General features: G+C 39.7%; 1 protein-coding gene and 1 long non-coding RNA gene across 2 annotated transcripts in view; one reads left to right on the top strand and one right to left on the bottom strand.

Annotated features, from left to right (window-relative positions):
- The window catches only part of WDR70 (WD repeat domain 70), a 270,222-nt gene that overhangs the window by 99,235 nt on the left and 144,388 nt on the right, over window positions 1-26,599 (bottom strand). Inside the window, exon 10 of the mRNA XM_077816773.1 lies at window positions 6,269-6,443. Within this exon, the coding sequence (XP_077672899.1) occupies window positions 6,269-6,443 (175 nt within the window). The remainder of the gene's footprint in view (window positions 1-6,268; window positions 6,444-26,599) is intronic.
- On the top strand, window positions 24,843-26,440 carry LOC144264861 (uncharacterized). Its single transcript, XR_013346122.1, has 2 exons — window positions 24,843-24,978; window positions 25,425-26,440. It is a non-coding gene; the product is annotated as an uncharacterized LOC144264861 (long non-coding RNA).

Raw genomic sequence — 26,599 nt, 5'->3', positions numbered from 1 at the left:
GTTTCTAAGCATGCAGAGGGCATTAAGCTTTTATGGGGGCAGGGAAAGTAGTATTCTATCAAATTTGCTGCAGTGTTGTGGAGTGGCTGCTGTTTGGGGTTGTGGGGGGAAGAGGGTTGGTCTTCCTCTTGGCACCCTGGAGGCCCAATAAATAGGGTGCTTTGGGTTAATGATCTTGTTTGTTAAAAATATGTTTGGGTCCAGTATGAGGGGTTAAAGGTGTTCACAGATCCTGGGAACCAAGTACATGGGACCAAGTATATGGGATGATATTGCCTATAGGAAGAGGGATGGGCCTGAAGTCTAGTAAAGCAAGGAACTCTCCTCTCACCCCCCAATTTGGTTTGTGGCAATCCAGGCAGGGTTGTGGGAGTTTTCAGCAACGGTGTTGAAACTCCTTTTAATTATCTGGGGGAGGGTGAATCAGGACAGCTGCCCCCCCTCCCCACAATTCTCTCTCCATCACCTCCCCCATTACCCACACTGAATAATTTTTTGCCTGATTGTTCTATTAGAATGGAATTGATAATGTGGCGGCTGATTTAAATCCTATTACTGTGTTTTGTCTGTCTTCCTGCTCTGTAAGGGCCAAATCACAGTCCCCAACAATGGCATGGGAATGGGTACCAACTGGTCTAATGTAAACTGTTATTTAGAATGCTTGTCCCTTCGTACAATAGCGATGTATTGTTACAGAGCAGTAAGTGTTTTTCAGGATACATCTATAAACCTTAATTTCCATTCTGAAAGGATTTTATTGTGATACAGTAAAGTCTGAGTCATACATGAAACACTGCATGCACTCCAACAAAGTCAAATGACAGTTTGATGAATGGACATACTAAAAAAAATCTCTCTAAAAACAAAAGAAAAGCATCGCTCCTATATATTTCTGCATCAAATTTAAACTCCTTATCCCCACCTCTTGGTTCTTCATAACTTTGCTCCTGCCTACTTCTGTCTCATCTCCTACTGCTTACACCCAATGCTTTGTGTCAATTTGACATGTCTTGACATTTCCCTGCTTTCCTTCTTCCACAAACACCTCTGTGCCTTTTCTTATGCTTGGAATGCCCTCCTATATCCTGAGCACTATTCAGGCTCACTCTCTTCCTAATTCCTCTTCAGGACAATTTTTATAGCATATATATATAGCTATAATGAAAAAAGGATAAATTGAGATTATTTGCCAAATGAAAAAATCTCAAAATTTAAATTTGAGAACACTATTTTCCCCAGGAGTTCCTTTATTTTGTATTTATTTATTGTTGATGTGGTAATTTATTGGCGAGTTATTTATGCTGCTTTTAATATTGATTTTATTTGGCCATGTTGTCTTTTTCAAAATGCCTGGTTTTAGGGATACACAAGTATTTTTTCTGTTAGGCACACAGACACCTTCAAATGCCATTGAAACAAAATTGTAATGATTGTTTTAATAAAGAGATGTGTGTGGTTTTAAATGACTCAACAACACTGAAGAGGGAAATCATCTTAGTCTTTTTTTTAAAAAAAATCCAAATTCAAAAGAAGGATTATAAAATTAATTTCTCTCTGACAACTGGTTTAGTCTCCTTAGTTACCTAGAGGTCACTGGTTGGAAAAAGAGATAAAGATGCATAGAATACATCTTTAAATTATTCATAATCACCTTAAAGTGCACTCTATCAGCATTGTAATATGTCATTTTATAAAGACACACAAAGGATCATAAAGAAAAGCACATGAATAAGCAGATGACCAAGAGCACTATTGTTAAAGCTACACCAGAAAGTTTAATATTTCAATACTGTATATGTTTAAATCAAGAGCATACATAGGTGATGAAAGCCAGTCTCTGAAAAATTTATTATTCTGTTAGAACAAGTTTACACTTACAGTGAGTTCTAAAAACTCCATGCCATTAGGAAGTTTTACTAGGTTTACAGTGGAAATAAAAACAGAAATAAAAATAGATGACACAAAAAATACAAAGTGTACTTTAAATATGATCGGAGTTTGCTTTTTGTCCCTTTATATCTGCATACTTTCCCTTTCCTCACTGCAATCAAACTTTGCTTAATCTTTGTGAAGTCCCGAAATTGCTTGTTCCCATTTTCCAAATTAAGAGTTTTGACAGCAGAAGTTGAACTGGTTACTATTATAATGATACTTTATTTAAGTGAAAAATTGTTCGCCAATATCCTTTTGTTCAATAAAGCCATCATGTTGTATTAGAGTTGTTACGTTTTCAAGGATTTACAACATAAGCTTGGCTCTAAGAAATTTTTTTCCTACTCGTGCTTATTACTACTTCAGCTTCTAAATAATTGGGCCCTATTCTGATAATTTACACTATTGATTATAACACAGTTATTTGCAAATACAACCCTATGACAGGACTTTCTGGATAGTATTCCTGAGAAATACAGTGTCATGTAACAACATGGCAGGATTTGCACAAATGTTTAAATGGCCATGACTTCATATATTAGTTAACCATCACCACATACAAATATTGGTAATTGAACATACATTCCCACAGACAACATTATTGTTTTATTCAGAAATTCAGATAAGAATATATTAGCTACTCCCAATGTAATTCCATTTAATTCTTTACTAAACTTTTACAACCATGAAAACATATGTGATGTATAGAAAGTTATATCCCAATAATTTTGGTTCTCTGAGGTGACTACCTGTAAGGATCCACACTCTAAGGATGCATGTGGCCATAACTTATGAGCTCAAAGCTTTCTAGTGTCTGTTGGGTTGTATGCTTGAGCCAAAGAGTATAAAATGGACAGTGTTTCTAATTGACATAGTTCCTGACACTGAATCAGTAATCCGTAGTCTTGAAGAACTGGGGAAAACATGCAGGGAATATAGATCCATACAGACAATAGTATTCAGGCACCAATTACTGACAAATTCCCTGTCTTCTTTGGGTATTTCCTGTGTGGGTGCTCATTCTTGTGAAATTAAGTAAGCAGTAACAATCCATGACTACAGCAGTATTAGATGCTTCAGAAGAAAAGCAAGAAATATTGTAACTGGCATCTATGGAATAACCTACCCAGAGAGGGTACACACAAAATACTAACAGATCCTGCTGGCTATAAAGTTCTGACCCCATATGCCAAGGACTCTCATACCCCAAAAGTGGGCATCCATACAGGAAATGCTGACTAAACAAATGAATAATTAGACTTTACACTGATAAATAATATTTTAAATTACTTAATAATTAGCATTTTGGGGTATAAAGAGATCACTCTGGATTATGAATTTGTCTCTAGCATATTTTCTTTTACCATTGTGAATTGCCAGTGTGCCCCAAATATCCAGGCAGTGACAGGTACCTCCCTGTGTGGATCATCCCCTTACTGCCATCTCTGCTGCACCATCTGTCAAATCTCTGCATGTCTAGTATCTATGTGTGTGTGGGGGTGGCCCTGGGGGAAATACAGAGACTGGGGAAGCCAGAGAGGGGTAGATGGGCCAGGAGGGATGTATATGTCCCTTGCCTGGTTCTGCACAGCTTACTCAGGGAGATAATACAATCCCAGTCTGTGTGATCTTTTCCATGTAGCCTTTCCCTAGAGCAGCAATCTGAAAGAGCAGTCCTTTGGAGCCAAACAGCCAGTGAGCTGAGGAAGGCAGAGCCACAGTAGGCGGTCCAGTGTCTCTGCACACATGGGTCTGGCTGCCTGCAAATCCCAAGAGGTAGTCAGGTTTGGGGCCAGGCCCTGTAACATTTTTCAGTGAGGTGCTGGGGGTGTCCATGAGGACAATGTGGAAGGATCTACCCAAGGGAATAGTCATAGAGTCCAAGCCTATCCAATCCCCTTCTACTGATTTCACTACAGGAGGGAATGATCTGGGCCAGTGTATTTATTTAATAACCTCCTTCCTAGCTTCTTAAATAAAGGAATCATGTGCATTGTCACCCAATTTGCAAGTGACTTCAGTTCGCTTTAACAATTTACCTGAGAATAAATATAATAGAAAAGAAGATAACAAAAGTTATTGGTAACTGAAAAAATGGCTGAATTTTCTGTATATTTTGTGAGCAGCCAGGTAGGAGTAGTGGCAGGATGGCTAATGGGAATCAGGATATGGAAGTAGAAATTATCACATCTGAGGTGGAAGTCAAACTTGTTTAATGGGACTAAGTTAGGGGGCCCGGATAACCTCCATGAAAGAATATTAAAGGAATTGGCACATGAAATTGCAAGTCCGATAGCGAGGACTGTTAATCTGTAAACTCGGGGGTCGTATACTATGACTGGAGAATTGCTAATTGAACTCCTAGTTTTAAGAAAGGGAAAAAAAAGTGATCCAGGAAACTACAGGCCTGTTAGTTTGACTTCAATTGTATGCAAGATCTTGAAACAAATTTTGAAAGAGAAAGTAGTTAAGGACGTAGAGATAAACTATAATTGGGATAAAATACAACATGTTTTTACAAAAGGTAGATCATGCCAGACCAACCCAATTTCCTTCTTTGAGCAAATAACTGATTTTGTAGACAAAGGAAATTCAATAGATCTCATCTACATGGATTTCAGCAAGACATTTGATACAGTTCCACATGGGAAATTATTAGTTATATTGGAGAAGATGGGGATTAATATGATAATTGAAAGTCAATAAGGAATTTGTTAAAGGGGAGACTACAACACATCATACTGAACGTTAAACTGGCACGCTGGAGGGAGGTTATAGTGGAGGTCCTCAGGGATCAGCCTTGGGACCAATCTTATTTAACATTTTTATTAATGATGTTGTCACAAAAAGTGGGAGTGTGCTAATAAAATCTGCATCTGACATAAACTTGGGAGATATTGCCAATATGGAGGAGGGGAAGAATATCATACAAGAAGATGTGGATGACCTTGTAAACTGGAGTAATAGAAGTGGGATGATATTTAATAGCGCAGGGTCATGCGTTTAGGGATTAACAACAATAATTTTTGCTATAAACTGGGGATTTATCAGTTGGAAGTGACAGTGGAGGAGAAAGACCTGGGTGTATTGGTTGGCCACAGGATGACTATGAGACACCAATGTGATGCAGCTGTGAAAAAGGCTAATGCAATCCTAGGATGCATCACGCAAGGTGGTGCCAGTACAGACAGGGAAGTGTTAGTACCATTATACAAGGCATTGGTGAGACCTCATCTGGAATACTATGTGCAGTTCTGGTCTCCCATGTTTAAGAAAGATGAATTCCAACTGGAACAGGTGCAGAGAAGGGCTACTAGGATGATCCAAGGAATGGAAAACCTACCTTATGAGAGGAGACTCAAAGAGACTGGCTTGTTTAGTCTAACCAAACGAAGGCTGAAGGGAGATACCATGTCTATAAATACATCAGAGAGATAAATACCAGGAAGGAAGAGGAGTTATTTAAGTTAACTGCCACTGTGGACACAAGAACAAATCGATATAAACTGGCCATCAGTAAGTTTAGCATTGAAATTAGATGAAGCTTTCTAACCATCAGAGGAGTGAAATTCGGAAACAGCCTTCCAATGGGAGCAGTGGGGACAAAACAATCTAACCAGTTTCAAGACTGAGCTTGCTAACTTTATGTAGCGAATAGTATAATGAGACAGACTTCAGAGAATTCTTTACGAGGTGTCTGACTGGTGGGTCTTGCCCACATGCTCTGGATCTAACTCATTACCATACCCATCTGAGGATGTAGCATAACCATGAAATTTTGGGATTTCCAGTCAAGGGTCTTTTGGAGTAATATCACCTCCATGTTAAATTTCACGTTTTGGACAAAACAAGAAAACATTTTTACTTGAGGTGCATTCCCATCTTTGTGTGCTTTGACCTTACTCTCCTCTGTATATTACCTGTATCACCCATTCCAAAGTGGATGAATTATTTATTCAACATCTGGAGTAGAACACTGACATGTACTTCTTAATGTCATAAGAGCCTATAGGAAGTGACAGCTTCTTCATAGTCACCTTGTTATCTTTAGACAGATAGTACTTTACTTATTTATAGCTGTCACTACATATATAAAAAATAGACAAAATCAGGTTGCTAGCTAGTCTATTATTTGTTTGGGTGGGGTAGCAGCAGGCACTGAGATGACAGAGATATGGTAGCAGAGGAAATATTAAACCTCATTTACTAAATACTTGTCTTTCAGAAAAAAATATTTTAAGTATAAAATATAAAACATCCTAAAACTACTTCAAAATTTAGCAAGAGAAACTGTTAATATATGAAATGCTAAAGTTAAAAAGTATACTTCACTTACATTCATATTTCTGTCCCAGATCTGGATGGAGCCATCTTGGCAGCCAGCTGCAATAAGTTTACCATCTCTGCTATATGTGCAAGTTGTAGGAATCACCCGTTTACCTTGACCTGACCGTGGTTTAAACACACCTTTGTGCTTTTTGTCATTGTTAACATCCCATGTCCTCACAGTTCTGGCAAGAGATTTAAAGAAATAATTGCTTTACAAACAGTTAACACATATTAAAGAATTCCCTTGATGATACGAGGCAACCACTTTTTTCAGTATAACTGAATTAAAAAATACATGGTATGTAATTTTATTTTTAAAGAAAGAATAATATTTGCCTAGCTCTTCTATGTTTCTTAGATACATATAAACACCAAAAGGACAGAGGGCTGGGACACAGGTGGATTCTTTAAACTGTCTTAGACACAAATGTTTTCTGTCCTTTTAAAACGTTGAGTTCTTTCCAGATAAAAATTCAAACCTCTTCTGGCATCTAATGCATAAAAGTGTTTCAGGATTTGGCAAGGGAAGGGAGATCATTAATTAAAAAAAAGATAGATATCACTAAGTTCTCAGGGAAAACAATGCCTATGATACAAAAGAATGTAATTTATTGGTTCTCCTGGCAAAAATAAATGCTACTGTACCAAAGCAGCCATTTTCCCAGAACAGGACACAAGGACCTACAGCAGGACACCAAGATCCAGGTCTATAAGACAATTGTTGTTCCTACACTCGTCTATGGATGCGCAACCTGGAAGATCCTTTGCGTCAAGTGGCAAGATCACCGCACTAACGCCAGCATCCTCGCTGAAGCCAATGTCACCAGAATTGAAGCAATGATCCTCATGTACCAACTTTGCTGGGCTGGACATTGTGTGCGGATGCCACACTCTTGCCTCCCATAACAAGTCCTCTACTCTCAGTTCACTCCTGGTCAGAGATCCTGTGATGGTTAGAGGAAATGCTACAATGACATGCTGAAAGCATATCTTAAGAAAACTGATGTGGACATCACAAGCTGGGAAGAGCAAGCCACAACCAACCCCAATGGCGCTATATCCTCCATCAGACAGTGGCCCGCTTCGAGAAGCGCCTTGCCCTCAAAGCTGAAAAGAGAGAGAGGAGGAAGGAAAAAGAAATAACTTTCTCCTAGCAAGCCGCTGGCCTGCCACAAAATGTCTGTACCTACTGTGTGTGAATTTGCAGTTCCAGGATCAGACTCCTGAGTCATCTCAGGATCCATATGTAAATCCGTGGTAGAGATCATCCTCGAAATCGAGGGATTGCCAATCAATCACTCTTGTTCAGTTCAGTTGGCTAATATCCACAATGACCCTCAAGTCTTTTTCAGTCGTTGCTTTCCATAATACAGTGCCCCTTTCCTTAAAATGCATGTTTAAAAGAGCCCATCTTACCAGATTACTATGTAGAACAGGCTTGTTTACCATTCAACCTATGTTTGGCATCATCTGCAATGAACTGATATTTTCTTCCAGCTCATAGATAAAAATGTTTACTAGAGTTGGGCTGGGAAGAGCTCCATGCAGGACACTGCAAAAAACATCCCCACTGGCCCATTTCAAGGCCCTTTCCGTCACATAGTGTTTATCTATGCTTCGACATGCTCCACTCTGCCAACAACCATCTCCATACTCAGTCTCCACCCTTCACAGGCACGTTCATGCTTTATCTCATGCTGCTGCTTACACTTGGAATGACCTCCCTGAACTTGTTCATAACAGCCCACTTCCCTCACCAAATTCAAATTTCTCTTAAAATTCTCTCTCTCTCTCTCTCTCTCTCACACACACACACGCTTCAGGGACTAACCATATTACTTATTCTGATCATACACCAAGTATTATTGTCACTTTTGTCTTTCCTCACCCCTTCCTCTCTCTCCTCCTATTGATAAATACTTGTTTCATATCATGTTAAATTTAGACTGTAATCTCTTCTGGGTAGCAACGGTGTCTTTGTTTTGCAAGGTGCCTTGTACATTTTGGGGAACTTTAAAGAACTGTTCTAAGCTATATCAGACCCTTGCAAGGTTTCCAGAAGCGGCCTCCTTCAACTCTTCAACACTTATTAAGGTGAAGACTATACACAAACAAGTAATGGCACAGTCTTTTCCAAGCTCCGGTAGAAATAAAGGGAAAAAAGTAATAGCTGGACACCTTTCATTGTTCTGTCAAATGGCAGGGGTCTTTTTAGATAAATGTGTCCATACACAGAACACTTATTTTGAGCACACACTTGCGTTGCAACAAACCTAAGTTAACTGGATTTCAGTAAAAACTACATATAATAGTATTTTAAATACTATACCTTATAATTTCAATATTGTCTTTCCATCACAATTAATTTTTTACAGTGAAGGATATCAAAATCTACATAAACATGTTTAGCTACTAAATAATAACTTTCTTTTAAAAGAAAATGTATGCGAAAAACATCATATATACAAGTTTTAAAAATTAACTTTTTTAAATGGCAGATTCCACATCTGCAAAACAGATTTGTTACGTTTTTATAACTGCAAAAAGTGATTCAAAACAATTTGAGAAGGATAGGAATGTTCTTTTGGAAAAGTAATGAGGATATTTTCATGATCAAGAAGTTGAACTAAACAGCTTATTTAATTATCAAGCTCAATGTTAAGTTTCCTGAATGTTTTTTCCCCCACTCTCTTTCGTTTGTGTTTTAATACTCCCTCTATATTGTGACTTCCAGGTGAGAGAGATAATAAAATGAACTGTTCAGAATAACATTGTAGTACACAAATTATGACCTATTAAAGAGATTTAAATGGATGCAGATCCTGCTCTCTAAACACAGAATATTTATCCCAATTCTGATTCACTAAGCCACAGCCCCTTCCAAGCCTATGTTCTTCTACAAAGCCAAGTACTGAACTGTCACAAGGCAGACAGCCCTTGTAAATGAAGCAGATCCAGCCTCCCTGTGCCAGAACAGGCACTCCCAGGGAGAATCTGAGAGGGAGGAGACCCAGTGAGAGAGCAGACAGAGAATCAGTGAGAAAAGGGCAGGTGAGACCTGTCTCAGAGCCAGGAGAAAGTCTCTTGGGAAAGCTGAAGAGAGCAGAAAGCTCTCTGTAGGCCCTATGACAGGGGTCCCAGGGAGCCACACTGAGGTTACTCAATTAGGGTGAACTGCAAAGAATGGAGTAGACAATACCCAAAGCTGGTGGATATTCCAATACTTACTGTGACCGGAATCCCAGGGGAGCCAGCTGAGGTCACTTAATAAGGGTGAACTGCAAAGAATGGGGCAGACAATCATCAAAGCCGGTGGATATTCCAATTCTTAGATTTACCACGCCAGCACAAATCAGCTTCTATTATACCTCACTGGTTACTCAGAAGTCAACAACTTCTGGATCTAGGAGGGAGTTTGGGTGCAGGAGGGGACTTGGGCAGGTGCGAGCAGATCGAGGGACGTGATCGTTCCCCTCTATTCGACATTGGTGAGGCCTCATCTGGAGTACTGTGTCCAGTTTTGGGCCCCACACTACAAGAAGGATGTGGATAAATTGGAGAGAGTCCAGCAAAGGGCAACAAAAATGATTAGGGGTCTAGAACACATGACTTATGAGGAGAGGCTGAGGGAGCTGGGATTGTTTAGTCTGCAGAAGAGAAGAATGAGGGGGGATTTGATAGCTGCTTTCAACTACCTGAAAGGGGGTTCCAAAGAGGATGGCTCTAGACTGTTCTCAATGGTAGCAGATGACAGAACGAGGAGTAATGGTCTCAAGTTGCAGTGGGGGAGGTTTAGATTGGATATTAGGAAAAACTTTTTCACTAGGAGGGTGGTGAAACACTGGAATGCGTTACCTAGGGAGGTGGTAGAATCTCCTTCCTTAGAGGTTTTTAAGGACAGGCTTGACAAAGCCCTGGCTGGGATGATTTAACTGGGAATTGGTCCTGCTTCGAGCAGGGGGTTGGACTAGATGACCTTCAGGGGTCCCTTCCAACCCTGATATTCTATGATTCTATGATTCTATGGTTGGGGTACGGGAAGAGGTTCGGGGTGCAGGCTCCAGTTTGCAAATTAATTCCACTTTTGCAGTTTCTTGTTGGAGTCTGTTTTTTTTTTTAGGTTTTTTTTTTTTAAGAATTGCCACTTTTAAGTCTGTTATTGAGTGTCCAGGGAGATTGAAGTGTTCTCCTACTGGTTTTTGAATGTTGTAATTCTTGAGGTCAGATTTGTGTCCATTTATTCTTTGTGTAGAGACTGTCCAGTTTAGCCAATGTACATGGCAGATGGGTATTGGTGGCACATATCACATTGATAGACAACAAACTGGACACCATCAAATTAGGCCTGAATAAAGACTGGGAGTGGATGGGTCAGTATAAAAACTAATTTCTCCCTGCTGACACTCACACTTGTTAACTGTTTGAAATGGGCCACCTTGATTAAATTGACCTCATTAGCACTACAAAAGTGATTTCACCCCTTCTTGTCAACTGTTGAGAATAGCTCATTTCCACCTTAATTGAATTGGCTCGTTAGCACTGACCCCCCACTTGGTAAGACAACTCCCATCTTTTCATATGCTGTGTATTTATACCTCTCTACTGTATTTTCCACTCCATGCATCTGATGAAGGGGGTTTTAGGCCACAAAAGCTTATGCCCAAATAAATTTGTTAGTCTCTAAGGTGCCACAACAACTCCTCATTGTTTTTACAGGAAGAAGTACTTTTTCATAACTATTTTAAGCATTACAGACTGTAAAATAAGCACAAAGTGCAAAAAAGCTCACAGAGAAATACAGCAAATATAACAATGGATGAGAAACATACTACAGAAAAAAATAAGTGAGTTGTAGATGTGTAATAACGTCACTAAAATAATCAGAACTTCATAGCCTTTCTGACATCCCCAATTACGAATGAGGGAAGGCAGAGAATTTAATAATCCAGTCCTCACACTTAATCTGAGCTAAACAGAACACAACAGACCCTCCTAATTACTTAATAAAAGGACCTTATTTATACAAAGCACACAGGCTTTACGGACTGAGAACCATTCACATGTTTTCCTTGAACAAATCTAATTAGCCTAACAATCCCAAAGGGAGTCAACCTTCAGTGGGATTGTGAAAAATAGAGTGCAATAGTCAATATGACATCAAGAGACTGCCTAGAAATAAACTACTAATTAACAAAATACAAATCTCATTGGAGCTGTAGAGACACAAGTCTAATGTTCCACAGAACTCAGAGATAGAAATGACCTTCTAGGGTCATTCAATCCATCCCCTTTCCAATGCAGAACTGTTACTAGGTAGAAAGGACATATTTGATCCACATACAGAATTAGACTCCAGATATTGCAATGCACTGGAGACAGAAAGACTCCAGAGCTTGTGTGGAGCCCGTGTGGAGACCTGTTGACTTCAAAAGGCTCTGCATGCGTACAGGGATCCACCTGTGTATAACACATGGTAGACTGCTGCCACAGATCAAAAATGCTTATATATGGGTGAGGTGAGAACTAACATGAAAAGATGCTACTTTCACATGAGCTCATAAGTGTTCATATATTCCCTAACTGCTTCATTATTGATATTGTATTTCCATATGGGTCACATACATTTTTGTTCCATATATGCCCCTCTACAAGGGCTTATCCAAACTTGCCGAAAATTATCCTATGGAATTTTGCACAAATAATTTTAAGCACATTTATTTTATATGGGTTTAAAATCTTCAAAAAATCACTTTCCATAAAATTCCCTCAATTTTTTGCAGATAACTCACTCAAATAGCTCAAAAATTCATTGTTTCCCCTATTCAAAGTTCCACATGAAAGTACCATGGCAGCCACTTTTGGCAATTCTGACTTATAGAGAAGAGAAAGAAAAACAGAATATCATACAGAAAACCCATATACTTAAAAAAGTGACCAGAACGCACACACTTTATCATCACCTCCACAAGTGGCACAAACATCTGTGCCTGGCCCTGCAAATGCTAAGTAAGAGATGTGTGAATAGAAATAGAATTTAGGGAAATTGAAGTAAGGAAAGTTTGAGGTTGAGAACACAATGCTGGGCATTATGTTGTGGCAGCAAACATGCCAGCCTCTTTCTCAGAAAGATCTAATTTTTTCACAGAATATTATTATTTCTTCTGACTTTTACATGCTGAGCCTGCTATGGTCCTCCTAGGGTGGGAAAACAGAGATGCAAGCTACCTGCAATGCTATGGGCTCTGCCAGGAGACCTGATATGGTCAGGAAGGAGGTTAGGTTTGGGTGCCTTCTCTCTGTAATTTTGGGTACGTCTACGCTTAAAACACTGTGATTAAAAATCTACATCTGGTCAATGCCAGTGACTCAGGCTTGTGGGGCTTGGGGTAAGGGGCCATTCAATTGTGGTGTAGACCCTCCCACCTCACAGGGTCCTACAGTCCGGGCCCAAATGTCTACACTGCAGTTAAACAGCCCCTTTGGCTGAGCCCTGGAAGCCCGAGTCAGCTTGCACAGGCCTCTTGCAGGTGTCTAACTGCAGTGTAGATTTACCTTTAGTAACATTTGAGTAGTTCTTGCTCCTTGTGTTTACATATAGACCCTCTGACATACTAAATTATCTTACTCCATTTAATGACGACTCCATCTTCTTATTGTCTATTTTGAAAGCACATGCCAAAATGGAGTTAGGAGAAATCATGTCAGAATCTCCATTAGAATCTGATCACACTGTTCTTTTTCTTTACCTATATATTAGAAAGCCTTATGCATATTTTACATCTCAAACAGGTATGATTTTTGGTCACTCTTTATATTAAGAATTCATTTATAAATAACTTAGAGAGTTAATAAAAGGATAGTGGTTATAAGCATGTTAAAGACAAGATCAGTATACATGATTATAAACTCATCATTACAATATATTGTACGTGGTTATAAACCATGGTTATAAGCAATGTATTCATCCGTTGTACTCTAATCAGCTATTAAAACATTAACCATTTATAAATTTAAATAATTTAGACCCTTACAAAAGTAAGGAAAAATCCACTACACAACGTTTTTGGGGGTGGGGGAAGCCAGAATAAAGACCAGGTTCTGGATTATTATTTAAGAAACAGGCTTTAGAGAGAACATTGGACCCCCCTTTTGAGCCAGTTACTATAGAAAGGCAGACTTCAGAGTGGGTGGGTGGAAAAAAATCCCAAGATTTTGCAAAGAGCGCCTGTTTGTTATGAGCTTCCCCTGAACTCTGTGTATTTCAAAATCATACAAAATATTTTGCCATTTCCAGTTTCTACTCATTTGCCTTTAAAAGACCCTGAACATGGTCTTCCAAACAGATTATCATCTTTAGGCATCTACAAGATTTTAGCAATCCATTTCTAACTTTCCAGAAAAATCTTTATCCATACCTCCTCCTTACCCTCAGAAAAGCCCCCAAAACACAAACTGTGCTTCCTTTGCATCTTAAGAAAATTACATTTTTCTCATTATTTAAGATAATTTATTTATCCCAATAAAAAGACAAACTTCAAAATAGTTATTCATAGTGTAGGTGTTCTTATGTAATGAAGACACACTATATATATTCTACAAAACACATAATTCAAAATGGGCTGCCCATACCGAAACATATAAAAAATAACAATTTACCCTCAACATAACCTCCACGCCAGGGTTAGTTAGCATAATATACAAGTATTCAAATCACAAAAAGAAAGGTACAAAGAAGAAAGGAGTTTGAAAGCACTGAATCATAGACTGAAATGACTGATGAAAAGCATGATTACGCATCTTTTCCATTAACAGTTATTGGCAAGACAAGCTAGTTCCAAAGCTGTTACTTAATGCCCAATAGAAGTTTGCCACATCTCAAAACAAATAAAAACAACAGTATAAGAAAGGGCTTTGTTGGCCAATTTAAGTACAAAAAAAAAGAAATGAAGAGAACACAGAGAGAGAGAGAGGATATAATAAAACTAGAATACTCACAGTCAGGTTATAAGGAAAAGATTTAAGGTAAAAAACTAACTGACAGAAAGAAAGAAGAGACTGGCACCCAAAATTAAATGTTATGTGTATAAAGAAAGGGAAAAAAATTTGAAGTATATGGTAAATTGAATGATATGATACACTATGGGCAGATGGAAAGAGACTTCCAGGTAGCAATGACTGATGAGAGGGTCAATGTCTGTCAGAAGTTTAAAAAAAAAGAGGCAAGCCAACAAGCTCCTAGGATGCATGAGAAGGAGAATAAATTACAAGACAGGAAAGCTATGGGTTTTTGTACGTCTATGTTAATAGCTCAATATGCAGTATTAAGCACAAATTCTTAAAGACATTCAAAATCTGAAGGTGAACTGGAAGGTAAGGCAACTGAACCAAACCAACTAGGAAAGACTCCATGGATTGGTCTAGGACAAAAAGGCCACTGAAATGAGTGAAGTGCAGTGTTTTACATTCCTTAAAAGGATCATAATGGGGATCTAAGGAGAGACCTTTTTTCAGACTTAAGGAAAATGATCAAAGCTTGAAATCAAGAAAATGCTCTAATACCAGACGGTATTTTTTTGTAACTCCCTTGAGAACCCCTAGTGATTATTTTAGGTGTTCCAATCTGACTGGCACGTGACTGTTTCCTTTAGTACAACTGAGGTCAGGATATCTCCCGCAGGACACAGTTTTAAAGGAATGATGAGAGAGCTTCCATCCAGAACCTGAGATATTTCATCCACTTCTTGAATATCTTGAGATCCAGTACTGTTCATGGATTGCCCAACTTATTCGGAACCATGAAAAAGATGGAATAAAAGCCAAATAAATGCTTGAATGAGGGCACAGGCAAAAGGGTTCTTTCCTCCTGAAGAAGCTGCATAACAGAGTATTGTCTTCATATTGGGAGGCAGTATAATCTAGTGCAGGAGTCTCAAACACGCGGTTATTTTCTGCGTGCCAGCTCCCCGCGGCACCTCTGTCCCCCCAGCATTTACCTACAGTGGCTCTGGCCTGGCGTGCACCGGGGGCAAGGCAGGCAGGCAGGGAGTCTGTCCTGCCCCCGGTGCGCACCAGGCTGGAATCACCCCCCGAACCCTTCCTGCAGCCGAACTCCCTGCTGCACCCCACACCCCTCCTGCACCCCGACCCCCTGCCCTAAGCCCCCTGCTGCACCCCTCCTGCACCCCAACCCCCTGCCCTGAGCTGCCTGCTGCACCCGGCACCCTGACCCCCTGCCCTGAGCCCCCGACGCACCCCGCACCTCTCCTGCACCCCAACCCCCTGCTGCACCCTGCACCCCTCCTGCACCCCCTGGGGGTACGGAGGGGGCAGAGTTGGGGTGAGGATTTCAGGGAAGGGGTGGAGTGGGGGCAGGGCCGGGGCAGCGGTGGGGGGGCGCTCAGTGGTGCAGCCCTTGGGCCAATGTACTAGTCCTCATGTGGCCCTCATGGGCATTTGAGTTTGAGACCCCTGATCCAGTGGATAGGGCATTGGACTGGACTCAGAAAACTGTGTGCTATTCCCAACTTCGCCATTGGTTTCCTGGTTGACCTCAAACAAGTCATTTTAAGGTCTCTGTGCCTCAGTTTCCCCATCTGTAAAATGGGTTAATAATAATTTCCACCTTCGTAAAGTTCTTTGAAATCTACTGATGAAAACCACTACATGGGCCTGACTGAAAACCCATTGAAGTCTATGTAACCAGAATCCCATTGACTTTAATGGGCTTTCAATCAGGCCCTAAAAAAGCCAAGCATGATGAATATATTTCTGTGATCTCTTAGTCCTGGGGCTTAAAGGAACCATCTTGGAGGATTTGAGATGAACTTCAGCACATTTCCCGAGCAGGCTATTTCAAGTACCCATTTGTTCATCATAAGTGATTCCAGCCAGTGCTTCTGGAACAGCAAGACCTTGTAGCTGATTAGCTTGGTAAGTCCAGAAGATAGGATGTTCCAGTCATTTGTGGTGCTCTAAAACGGAAAGTGATTGTGGTGCTTAAATTCTTGCTTAACCTTTCCACCTCTATCTTTGTCCTAGTACTTTCCTAAAACAACACTGATCAGTATTTTCCTGTAGCAATGTTAGTATCTTTGGGTAACTAAACTTCTGTGAGGAATGAAAAGAACACTTGTCGTTCCTTTCCAGCTGGCATCAAATGGTAACTTGTTTTGCTTCTTGTTAACTAAGTCTTCATTCAAGTTTGGCTGAAGAAAAGAGCTGTTTTTCTTGGGTGTCAGCCATCCAGGCTTACAGCCATGAATGCCTGCATTTCAAAATATCACTTGATACTGAACTAGGCATGTACCTGAACAAATCTACATGAGTGTCTTTCATGAATGAGGTTACTAAAGATAACTTAATCTGAAGGGATTTTGTTTGTTTGCCTTTCAGAGAGCAATCTTCCTAAACTCCTTGATCCAGGCAATAGCAACTAATTCTGGTGAATCATACTGAGGGTGAAGAAACCTGGAAGGGGAACACTACTGACACTTCTGCGATTCCAGCTCAAGGCCAGTTCTCTCTGCCTGTGTGTGTTATTCTTAGAGAAGAAATCTAAGGTGTCTTCTGAATAGCCTCCTGCCATCTTTATAAGTGAAAACAGGTCTAATGCACACAAAATTCAGAATAATTCTATTGAAACAGTGGATTTATACTAGTTAAAAACAGCATATATGAGAAGAGAATCAGACCATTGTGCTTCAGTTTGCTTCAAGCTGTATCAGTAGCATTATCCTTCCCTCTCTCTTTTAAAATAAAAATACTGTGTGTTTTTTTCTATACATCACTGGACTATCCCTCTTGCTTATATTTATCCACGTTCTTTGGTGAAATATCCTGAGTAAAAAGATGAACAGAGTCAGTGTCAGTTGATCTACGACATTCTTTTAGCCCAACTGGAAGTTTATTCTAAAAATTAGATAAAAAGAACATTAAAATCATCAAAAGCAAAACTTTCATTTATATTTTAGAAGACAGCATGAGTGCTGATAGGCAGTCTGCTGGACATTTTTTTTTCATCTTGGTTTATTATTTTAATTCAAATCTTTGCCGATTTCCAGTACAATATTATATATAGCAATGTGATAAAAGATTAATAAAATTATTCTTTAAAATAATGGCACAAATTCCTTCAGTGGTTCCAAATTGCTTTTTATTTTTTTCAAAATAAAATTCTCTGTCCCAGAATCATTTATAACAATTTTAATTACCATTGTCTATTTCAGCTACTATTCTCTTCCCAAAATGATAAATTCTTGCATGTTACATAATCAGACTTCAGCTTTTAACGGAGCATTAGAACTGGGAACAAAGCATTCTTAGGCAGGGACACACGACAATAGAATCAGTTTCCCAATGAGATAAGACTAACCAGACAATTTTCAGAAAATACTACAGGACTGAAAACAATTTACCAAAGCCTTTTATATTTCAGAAGACAAGGGACAACTAATATGGGAAGGGTATGAAAACCAAAAACACCAGGAAACCACACACCCCTACAACCTGTGAGAACAGATCAACATAAGCTTATATGAAAACTACTCTGGTCTTTGTGTACTGTAATTACTAGTTCAGTGCATAAATATTACAGTAATGGACACTATAGAAAACTCTAAGACACACATGCTAATATTTACTCTGATTTTGCATTTCCAAATATCAAACTTGCAGTGCAGATGAAGGGGCCTCTCACAATCCTATTCACCTGAGGAACTCCAGCCCCTGGCCTCATCTCACTCTTTCACCATTATGATCATTGTTCAGGGATTGAGAAGGAAGTAAGGAGGATGGACAAAACAATCTTTGGCTCAACAGGTCTATGTTGTCCCTGACTGATCCATTACAGATCTTTGAGTCAGGGAGACAGGCGTTGGATTATACAGCCTTTTAAGAACACTCCACCCCAGTTAACAGCTGTCTCTCTGCCAAGGAAGAAACTGCACCCCACCTCTTTCCCCTACCTCAAAGTTGGGGGTGCATCATTCAGTGCTGTCACCATTCCCAAGAGACCAATTACCATGCAACTGGAACAGCTGGCAGGAACAAATCACACACTTAAGAAAGGAGCATAACCAGGTATATGTAAAGTAGCATAACCAGGCTACATAAAAGCAAAACTGGCATTAGGCAGCTGCATATACAGAGAGAAAGAATCCCTTAAAATAGGGAGCAGCTTGTATAATTGCAGAATTACCTTTACACTGGATAGAGCCCAATAATAAAAAAATACAAAATCTATGTTGTGTAATGCTATGTCAGAAGCCAAACATATATACTTTACAGGGACTCCCAAACATATCTGAAAATCTCAACCCATACTTGTGTGAAAAGTAAACCCTCTATTTTATTTACCATTTCAGCAACATCTAACAACTGCAAGTGTATCGATTTTTATTATCGAGAAATTTTAGATCAGTTACAGACAATCAGTGAATGGCTTATACAAAAACTAAGAGTAAACGGACATTTTATGCCATCTTCCACATTAGGCAAATGGGCTATATGTTTAGATTTAATCTAACTCTCATCCTTGATAAAGATAAGAGTGGAATATAATCAATCTCTGTATAGGGATCAAAGAAAAGATTACTGGGAAAGAACATCTCCGCAGTTCAAGTTAGTGTCATCAATACGAACTGAAATGACTCAAAAGCAGTCTTGCATGATGTAGCAAAAGCAGGAAGACTGAATCTGGGAAAACAGGATGGTTCTTAAAGATTCTGATTAGTCAAGGCTGTAAATAGTTGTGGCTCATTTGGTTTTAGAGTTATCTCCACCCAGATAAATAACTGTGATTGGAACCAGCTTTAAACAGCTCCCTCCATTAAAACTTCTGCAATAATTGAAAGCTCTCTAGAGGAACTTTCTCAGCTGACACTATAGGCATCTCATTAATTTGTCTTCTCAGCCTCATTTGCTACCATCTCAGATCTCACCATAATAGCCAATTTTCTGCAACTATGTTAACAATGAACAGAGTGACCAACCAAACTAAGAAAACAGAAGCAAAAATGTATATTATTGTGATTTTAAAACTAGACAATCCATCTTACTGTGCACAAGACACAAAGTTTTTGGCTTAAGTATAAAGAGTGCTCCTCCCTGGAATTGTATTAATACAGTTAGAAAAAAATAGTTTTACTTTATAATTATAGTCTTCTTGTAGCACTTGTTTCTCCCACCATTTATGTAAAAGATTCCCAGAGACCAGGCGAACTGGGTTACCCAGAGTATAAATAAGTAAAGAATATTCAGATTCTTTATTTTAACAAATACAAGAAAACACTGATTATTTAATGGTGAATGGAAAAAGAATTATTTTAAATGCCCTATGTGGATTTGAAAAAGGTACAGTACAAAGATTATTTTCTGTTTTTATGTAACTATAGCAATATATCTTAACAGGACTTGAAACAATTTACAATCTCCTTAAAATGCATCTCCTGAAAATGCATTTCCTGACGGTGAAAGTGTTATGGGACTCCATGTTGAGTCTATATTTGGTTTATCCAGTTTACAAGTAAAAGGATGGGTTTCCTAACTGCCTTCCCTAACTCAGCCTGGGATCTGAAAGTCAAGTTACATTTTCTGGTTCTCACCTCAACTGTAACAGTCATCAAATGCAACACAGTTAACAATTCTGATTTCATCCCAAAAAAGAATCCAGCTCCCTTGTCCCATAGCTGCATTGAATCTGCATAGCTATCAGAAATACAAAGCAGTAAAAAATTATTTTTGTCACTAAAAGTCAACAGATAACTCTGAATACATTCCACAGGTAGCAGACATATCAAATAATTTCCTGTTCTGGGCCACAGCCCCACTTTGATGTTCCTAAGAAATATGAACAGTGGACTGACCAAGGGTTTGTAATATTGCTGTCTCTGTACCAATTTCGAAAAGGCACTCAAGATCTAGTCTTATTTCAGTCCATCACTACCACAAACTTTGTTTTTGGGTAAAAACATATATATACACAAGTTTCATAGGTGATTTTTTCCCCTAAAGGTTAAGCAGACTTTAAAACATTTGGGCAAAGAAGTTGTGGCTGAAAATGAAATGTGCTGCATAGCCAGTACGTTTTTTCATAAAAGTTTCAGACTACCTCTTGAAAAGTTAAATCACCATGAAGATACAATGATTTCACATTCAACAAAACCAAAAAATATGATTTAAGGTACTGTTTTGTAATTTGCGAATTTTAATAAAGCCAAGCCCTTACATTCAGTCCCGAAGAGATTAATGTACGAAAGAAATTCTAAATTCCTATCTAGATTGCTTAGGACCAGTTTCTGTTACTATGGTAATATCATCATCACTAGCCAAGAATTGTTATTGTTAGGAAAAGATATTTTTGGCATAACAACAACTGAAATGAAAGCAAAAGGAACTGAGAGATAAAGTGCAGTAGTAGACTTTAAAAATAAAATGCCTGTTTCAGATGTTAGACTATTTGCTTCACACAGGCAATATGCTGCATGTTTTATAACACAAAAAATTAAAACAGTCCATGCCCCAAAGAACATACAATCTATTCTAAAGGACAGATATAAATATGACAAACTACCCTGGGAAATTCAGAAGTAGAAATCAGAGTTGGTGGGAGTTGGTTGTGCGTTTGTTTGAATTCCCCCTCCTAGTTAATCTCACTTTGTATGGTCATTAAATAAGTGGATTTTTGGTAGAGATTTGAAAGAGAAGAGGGCAACCTTCAGTCAAAGGATTTTTTTGCAGGAGAGGATAATACAGCCCATAGTCCCCAAAGTATCTGCATAGAGTGGAGGTCACGTGGGTGTCAGGGGAGAAGCAATTGTCATTTTGCAGAGGAGACAAGAAGCATAATATCACAAATCTCCAAAGGTCCTTGATAGACTACTATGGACACAAGGAAGAAAGGAGAGCAGCAGAATACAGACCCTGGACTTCAGAAAAGCAGACTTTGACTCCCTCAGGGAATTGATGGGCAGGATCCCCTGGGAGAATAACATGAGAGGAAAAGAAGTCCAGGAGAGCTGGCTGTATTTTAAAGAATCCTTATTGAGGTTACAGGGACAAACCATCCCGATGTGCAGAAAGAATAGTAAATATTTCAGGCGACCAGCTTGGCTTAACAGTGAAATCCTTGCTTATCTTAAACACAAAAAAGAAGCTTACAAGAAGTGGAAGCTTGGACAAATGACCAGGAAGGAGTATAAAAATATTGCTCAGCAGTGCAGGAGTGAAATCAGGAAGGCCAAATGACACTTGGAGTTGCAGCTAGCAAGAGATGTTAAGAGTAACAAGAAGGGTTTCTTCAGGTACGTTAGCAAGAAGAAGAAAGTCAAGGAAAGTGTGGGCCCCTTACTGAATGAGGAAGGCAGCCTAGTGACAGAGGATGTGGAAAAAGCTAATGTACTCAATGCTTTTTTTGCCTCTGTCTTCACGAACAAGGTGAGCTCCCAGACTACTGCACTGGGCAGCACAGCATGGGGAGGAGGTGACCAGCCCTCTGTGAAGAAAGAAGTGGTTCGGGACTATTTAGAAAAGCTGGACGAGCACAAGACCATGGGGCCGGATGCGGATGCGGATCCAAGAGTGCTAAAGGAGTTGGCGGATGTGATTGCAGAGCCATTGGCCATTATCTTTGAAAACTCATGGCGATCGGCGGAGGTCCCAGATGACTGGAAAAAGGCTAATGTAGTACCCATCTTTAAAAAAGGGAAGGAGGAGGATCTGGGGAACTACAGGCCAGTCAGCCTCAGCTCAGCCCCTAGAAGAATCATGGAGCAGGTCCTCAAGGAATCAATTCTGAAGCACTTAGAGGAGAGGAACGTGATCAGGAACAGTCAGCATGGATTCACCAAGGGCAAGTCATGCCTGACTAACTAATTGCCTTCTATGACTAGATAACTGGCTCTGTGGATGAGGGGAAAGCAGTGGACATGTTATTCCTTGACTTTAGCAATGCTTTTCACATGGTCTCCCATAGTATTCTTGTGAGCAAGTTAAAGAAGTATGGGCTGGATGAATGGACTATAAGGTGGATAGAAATCTGGCTAGACTGTCAGGCTCAATGGGAAGGGATCAATGGCTCCATGTCTAGTTGGCAGCCAGTATCAAGTGGAGTGCCCCAAGGGTTGGTCCTGGGGCCGGTTTTGTTCAGTATCTTCATTAATGATCTGGAGGATGGAGCGGATTGCACCCTCAGCGAGTTTGTAGATGACACTAAACTGAGAGGAGAGGTAGATACGCTGGAGGGTAGGGATAGGGTCCAGATTGACCTAGACAAATTGAAGGATTGGGCCAAAAGAAATCTGATGAGGTTCAACAAGGACAAGTGCAGAGTCCTGCACTTAGGAAGGAAGAATCCCATGCATTGCTACAGACTAGGGACCGAATGGCTAGGCAGCAGTTCTGCAGAAAAGGACCTAGGGGTTACAGTGGACGAGAAGCTGGATATGAGTCAACAGTATGCCCTTGTTGCCAGGAAGGCCAATGGCATTTTGGGATGTCAACAGATCGAGGGACGTGATCGTTCCCCTCTATTCAACATTGGTGAGGCCTCATCTGGAGTACTGTGACCAGTTTTGGGCCTCACACTACAAGAAGGATGTGAAAAATCTGGAAAATGTCCAGCAGAGGGCAACAAAAATTATTAGGGGACTGGAACACATGACTTATGAGGAGAGGCTGAGGGAACTGGGATTGTTTAGTCTGCGGAAGAGAAGAACGAGGGAGGATTTGATAGCTGCTTTCAACTACTTGAAAGTGGGTTCCAAAGAGGATTGATCTAGACTGTTCTCAGTGGTAGCAGATGACAGAACAAGGAGTAATGGTCTTAAGTTGCAGTGGGGGAGTTCAGGTTGGATATGTGGAAAGCTTTTTCACTAGGAGGGTGGTGAAACACTGGAATGCGCTACCCAGGGCGGTGGTGGAATCTGCTTCCTTAGAAGTTTTTAAGGTCAGGCTTGACACAGCCCTGGCTGGGATGATTTAGTTGGGGACTGGTCCTGGTTTGAGCTGGGGGTTGGACTAGATGACCTCCTGAGGTCCCTTCCAACCCTGATATTCTATGACCTCTGGGCAGCCACATGAATGAGAATTCTATACTCTACTCACTGCAATCCTTCCAAATAGTAGCACAGCTCCCACTTTGCTATAAAGCTTTCTCCTGGGTGTGGAGCAGAAAGTGAAGAGCAGGTAATAATAGATAAGACCAGCATTACCTCCAACATGAAATTTTGGTCTCTGTTAGGTGTTTGCAACTAAGGGAATGACCCTCCCTTGATTCCATTTTGTTGTTCATCAAGAAAGGGTTCACAGGTGAGAGGAGATTATGGCTCTTAGGCCCCTTTCTCACATTCCTAGGAGACATTTTGGGTCACTATTCATACACATTTAATCTGTTTGGCACCTTACAGAGAAGAAAATGTAGCTCTATTCCATTTTTCTAGGAAATGTGTGGTGTAGGAACTGGGCAGTTTATAAACAAAACTAATAAGGTAGGAGACAGGCCATTTAAAATAAGACTTTCTCACTCTTCACCATACTTATAAACCTTATTTTAATGGAAGGCAATGGAGAAGTGACCTCTTACATTGCCCTGGACAATACAACTGAAGCTCAAACATGTTATTTCTTTAATGCACAAGGTTCTGCTTGCCTTACACCCTGAAATTTCAGTCCGATAATAGATTCACCTCATTTGCTGCACAGCCTGTGTCACCTTGACCTTCGCCTGCCTGACCAGAGTATTTCTCAGTGCATTTAGACTCTAAGAGTATGTTACCCAAAATTCTGTCTCTTTTCATGTCTATACTTCTGTTAACAAATATGAAATTTTTTTTAAAAAAAGCTAATAAGTCTAGGACAACCAGATTTTTCAGTTTTCTTAACAAATAACTTTTAAATCTGAAACCAAAATAAGGACATTCTTAAAAAGCATACAACTATGTTAATTTTATAAAAGGCAATATCAACTTTTTACAGAACTGAGAAGCTGAAATTAACTGTGGAATCTGAGAAAATGATAGAGCCTTCTGCCATTTCCCAGGCTTATCAGCTGACTACACATTTTGTGAGTGACTCCAACACATACAATTTCAACACACCCATTCAAATGATAAATTCCTTTGCGATTAAACAACTGCAAACAAAGAATAACTATTAAGGAATGATGTCAGATTGGAGGAAGGTCTCAAGTCGGGTTCCACAGGGATCTGTTCTGGGTCCAGTATTCTTTAATATTCTTATTAATGATATGCATATAAGTACGGAGAGCACATTGATCACTTTTACAGATGACACAAAGCTACGGTGGTTGCCAGTACTTTGGAGGCTACAGATAAAATTCAGAGGCATCTTGATAAATGGGAGAATTGGGCTATGGACAACAAAATGAAATTCAAAAAAGACAAATGCAAGGTGCTACACTTAGGGAAGAAAAAAACAAATGCACAAATACAGAATGGGGGGAAACTGGCTTGGCAGCAGCACTGCTGAGAAGGATCTGGAAGTTGTGGTGGATTACAACCTTAACATGAGTCAGCAATGTGATGCTGTTGCAAAAAAAGAAAATGCACTTTTAGGTTGTATTAACAGAGGCACAGCATGCAAGTCATGGGAGATGATAGTACCGCTCTACTGGGCATTGGTTAGGCTTCAGCTGGAGTACAACATCCAGTTTTGGTCACCAAAGTATAGAAAGGATGTAGAGAAACTCAAAATGATCCAGAGGTGAGTGACAAAGATGATCAAAGGGATGGAATGCAAGCATAATGAGCAAAGGCTGAATGAACTGGGTATATTTAGTTTGGAAAAGAGAAGATTAAGCAGTCTTCAGATATGTGAAAGGCTGCCATAATAAAGATGTAGAAAGTTTCCCACAGAGGGCAGGACAAGAGTCAATGGGTTCAAACTACTGCATAGCAAATTTAGATTAAATATCAGGAAAAACTTCCTAACTGTAAGAACAGTAGGACAATGGAACAGACTGCCTCGGGAGGTTGTGGAAACTTCTTCAACAGAGATTTTCAAAAGGAAGCTGTACAGCCTTCTGTCTTGGATGGTTTAGACACAACAAATCCTGCATCTTGGCAGGGGGTTAGACTAAATGAAGCTTTTGGTCCCTTCTAATCTATGATTCTGTCATGTGAATACTTGGATACTCTATCTAATTTCAGGTTCAGGACTTTCCTAGCTCATCCGGATTTGAATCCTGAACTTGAAGAACTTGACTGAATGATGGACAAACTCTCAGTTGGGGCTTCCTCAGGTGGAGCTACAGGCCATGCTCAAGAGTTCAGCTGCTCCTCAAATAAAGAGAGCTGGAGGTCCAGTTATTGCCCCTCCCCTTGCTTGAGAAAGCAGTGAACTTCCCCTATCTGCTCACCTCCCTCTGCTGGGAAAGAATGAAGATCCCAGTGGCTTTAATTCCAGTATCTTCCTACAAATTGGGGGGCGGGGGGGGGGAGAGAGGAAGGGGAGAGAGAGAAGGGGCCAGGGAGGTATTCAACTGAACATCTGAAGCCCAAATTAAATGGGGGGTTTTGCATGCTCTTACATATATGTTTAAAATTCTCACAGTGTGGTTTTGCTAAGTGACAAAACTCATTAGAATAATAAAGAAGGGAAGAGATGTTTTAAAAGATAGGCAGCAGGCATAGAAAGGTGGAGCTCAGAGAGACAAAAACATCAGATATTTATTCCAGCCTTTGGCCACAGTCCTGCCTGTGGGATCTAAATTCTCCCCCTCAGTTATTTTTCCGTTAAAGCTGACAAACATGGGTTCATGACTGCAGTTGTGGGCTCAAATATGATTAAAACAAGTATAATTTAATACGATTCTGAAATGCTGATGTGTGTGTGTGTGCACACACAAAAATGATAGTTTACCATTGTAAAAGTTCAATTACAACCTATTCAATTACAGCCTCAAAAGCAGTGGGAATCAGGAAAGGGACAACCTACTTTGTTCTTTTTGCCCATATGTCTCTGAGACTGAAGCAGTATGAGAACAGGAATAGTGTATATCTTTGTTCTGTATTGGACCAAACACATTATTAGTGATCAACCAAGTGAAGTTTTAAAAAAAAATGTTAAACTTATCTGCCTTGTAGGTTGCATAAATGGACTTGCGGTGTACTCTGGCCATTTAATGACTATGTTATCCACATTGAAAATATTTATGCAATTTTTAGCCTATGTGATTTCATTTTAGCAAGTGTTTACTGCTGTCCAAAATCAGAAACTCAAACTTTTCAGGATTAATATTCTAGAAGTAAAAGATCTACAAACTACAAAGAGTGAAAGAGCTACAAATTCTTCATTTATGATTTACCATGACTCAGTGGATTCC

The sequence above is a fragment of the Eretmochelys imbricata genome, chromosome 5 (genome assembly GCF_965152235.1).
Source record: "Eretmochelys imbricata isolate rEreImb1 chromosome 5, rEreImb1.hap1, whole genome shotgun sequence".
NCBI classification, from domain to species: domain Eukaryota; kingdom Metazoa; phylum Chordata; order Testudines; family Cheloniidae; genus Eretmochelys; species Eretmochelys imbricata.
The sequence above is the reverse complement of the archived record's forward strand: the minus strand, read 5'-3'. Positions and strand labels throughout refer to the sequence as shown.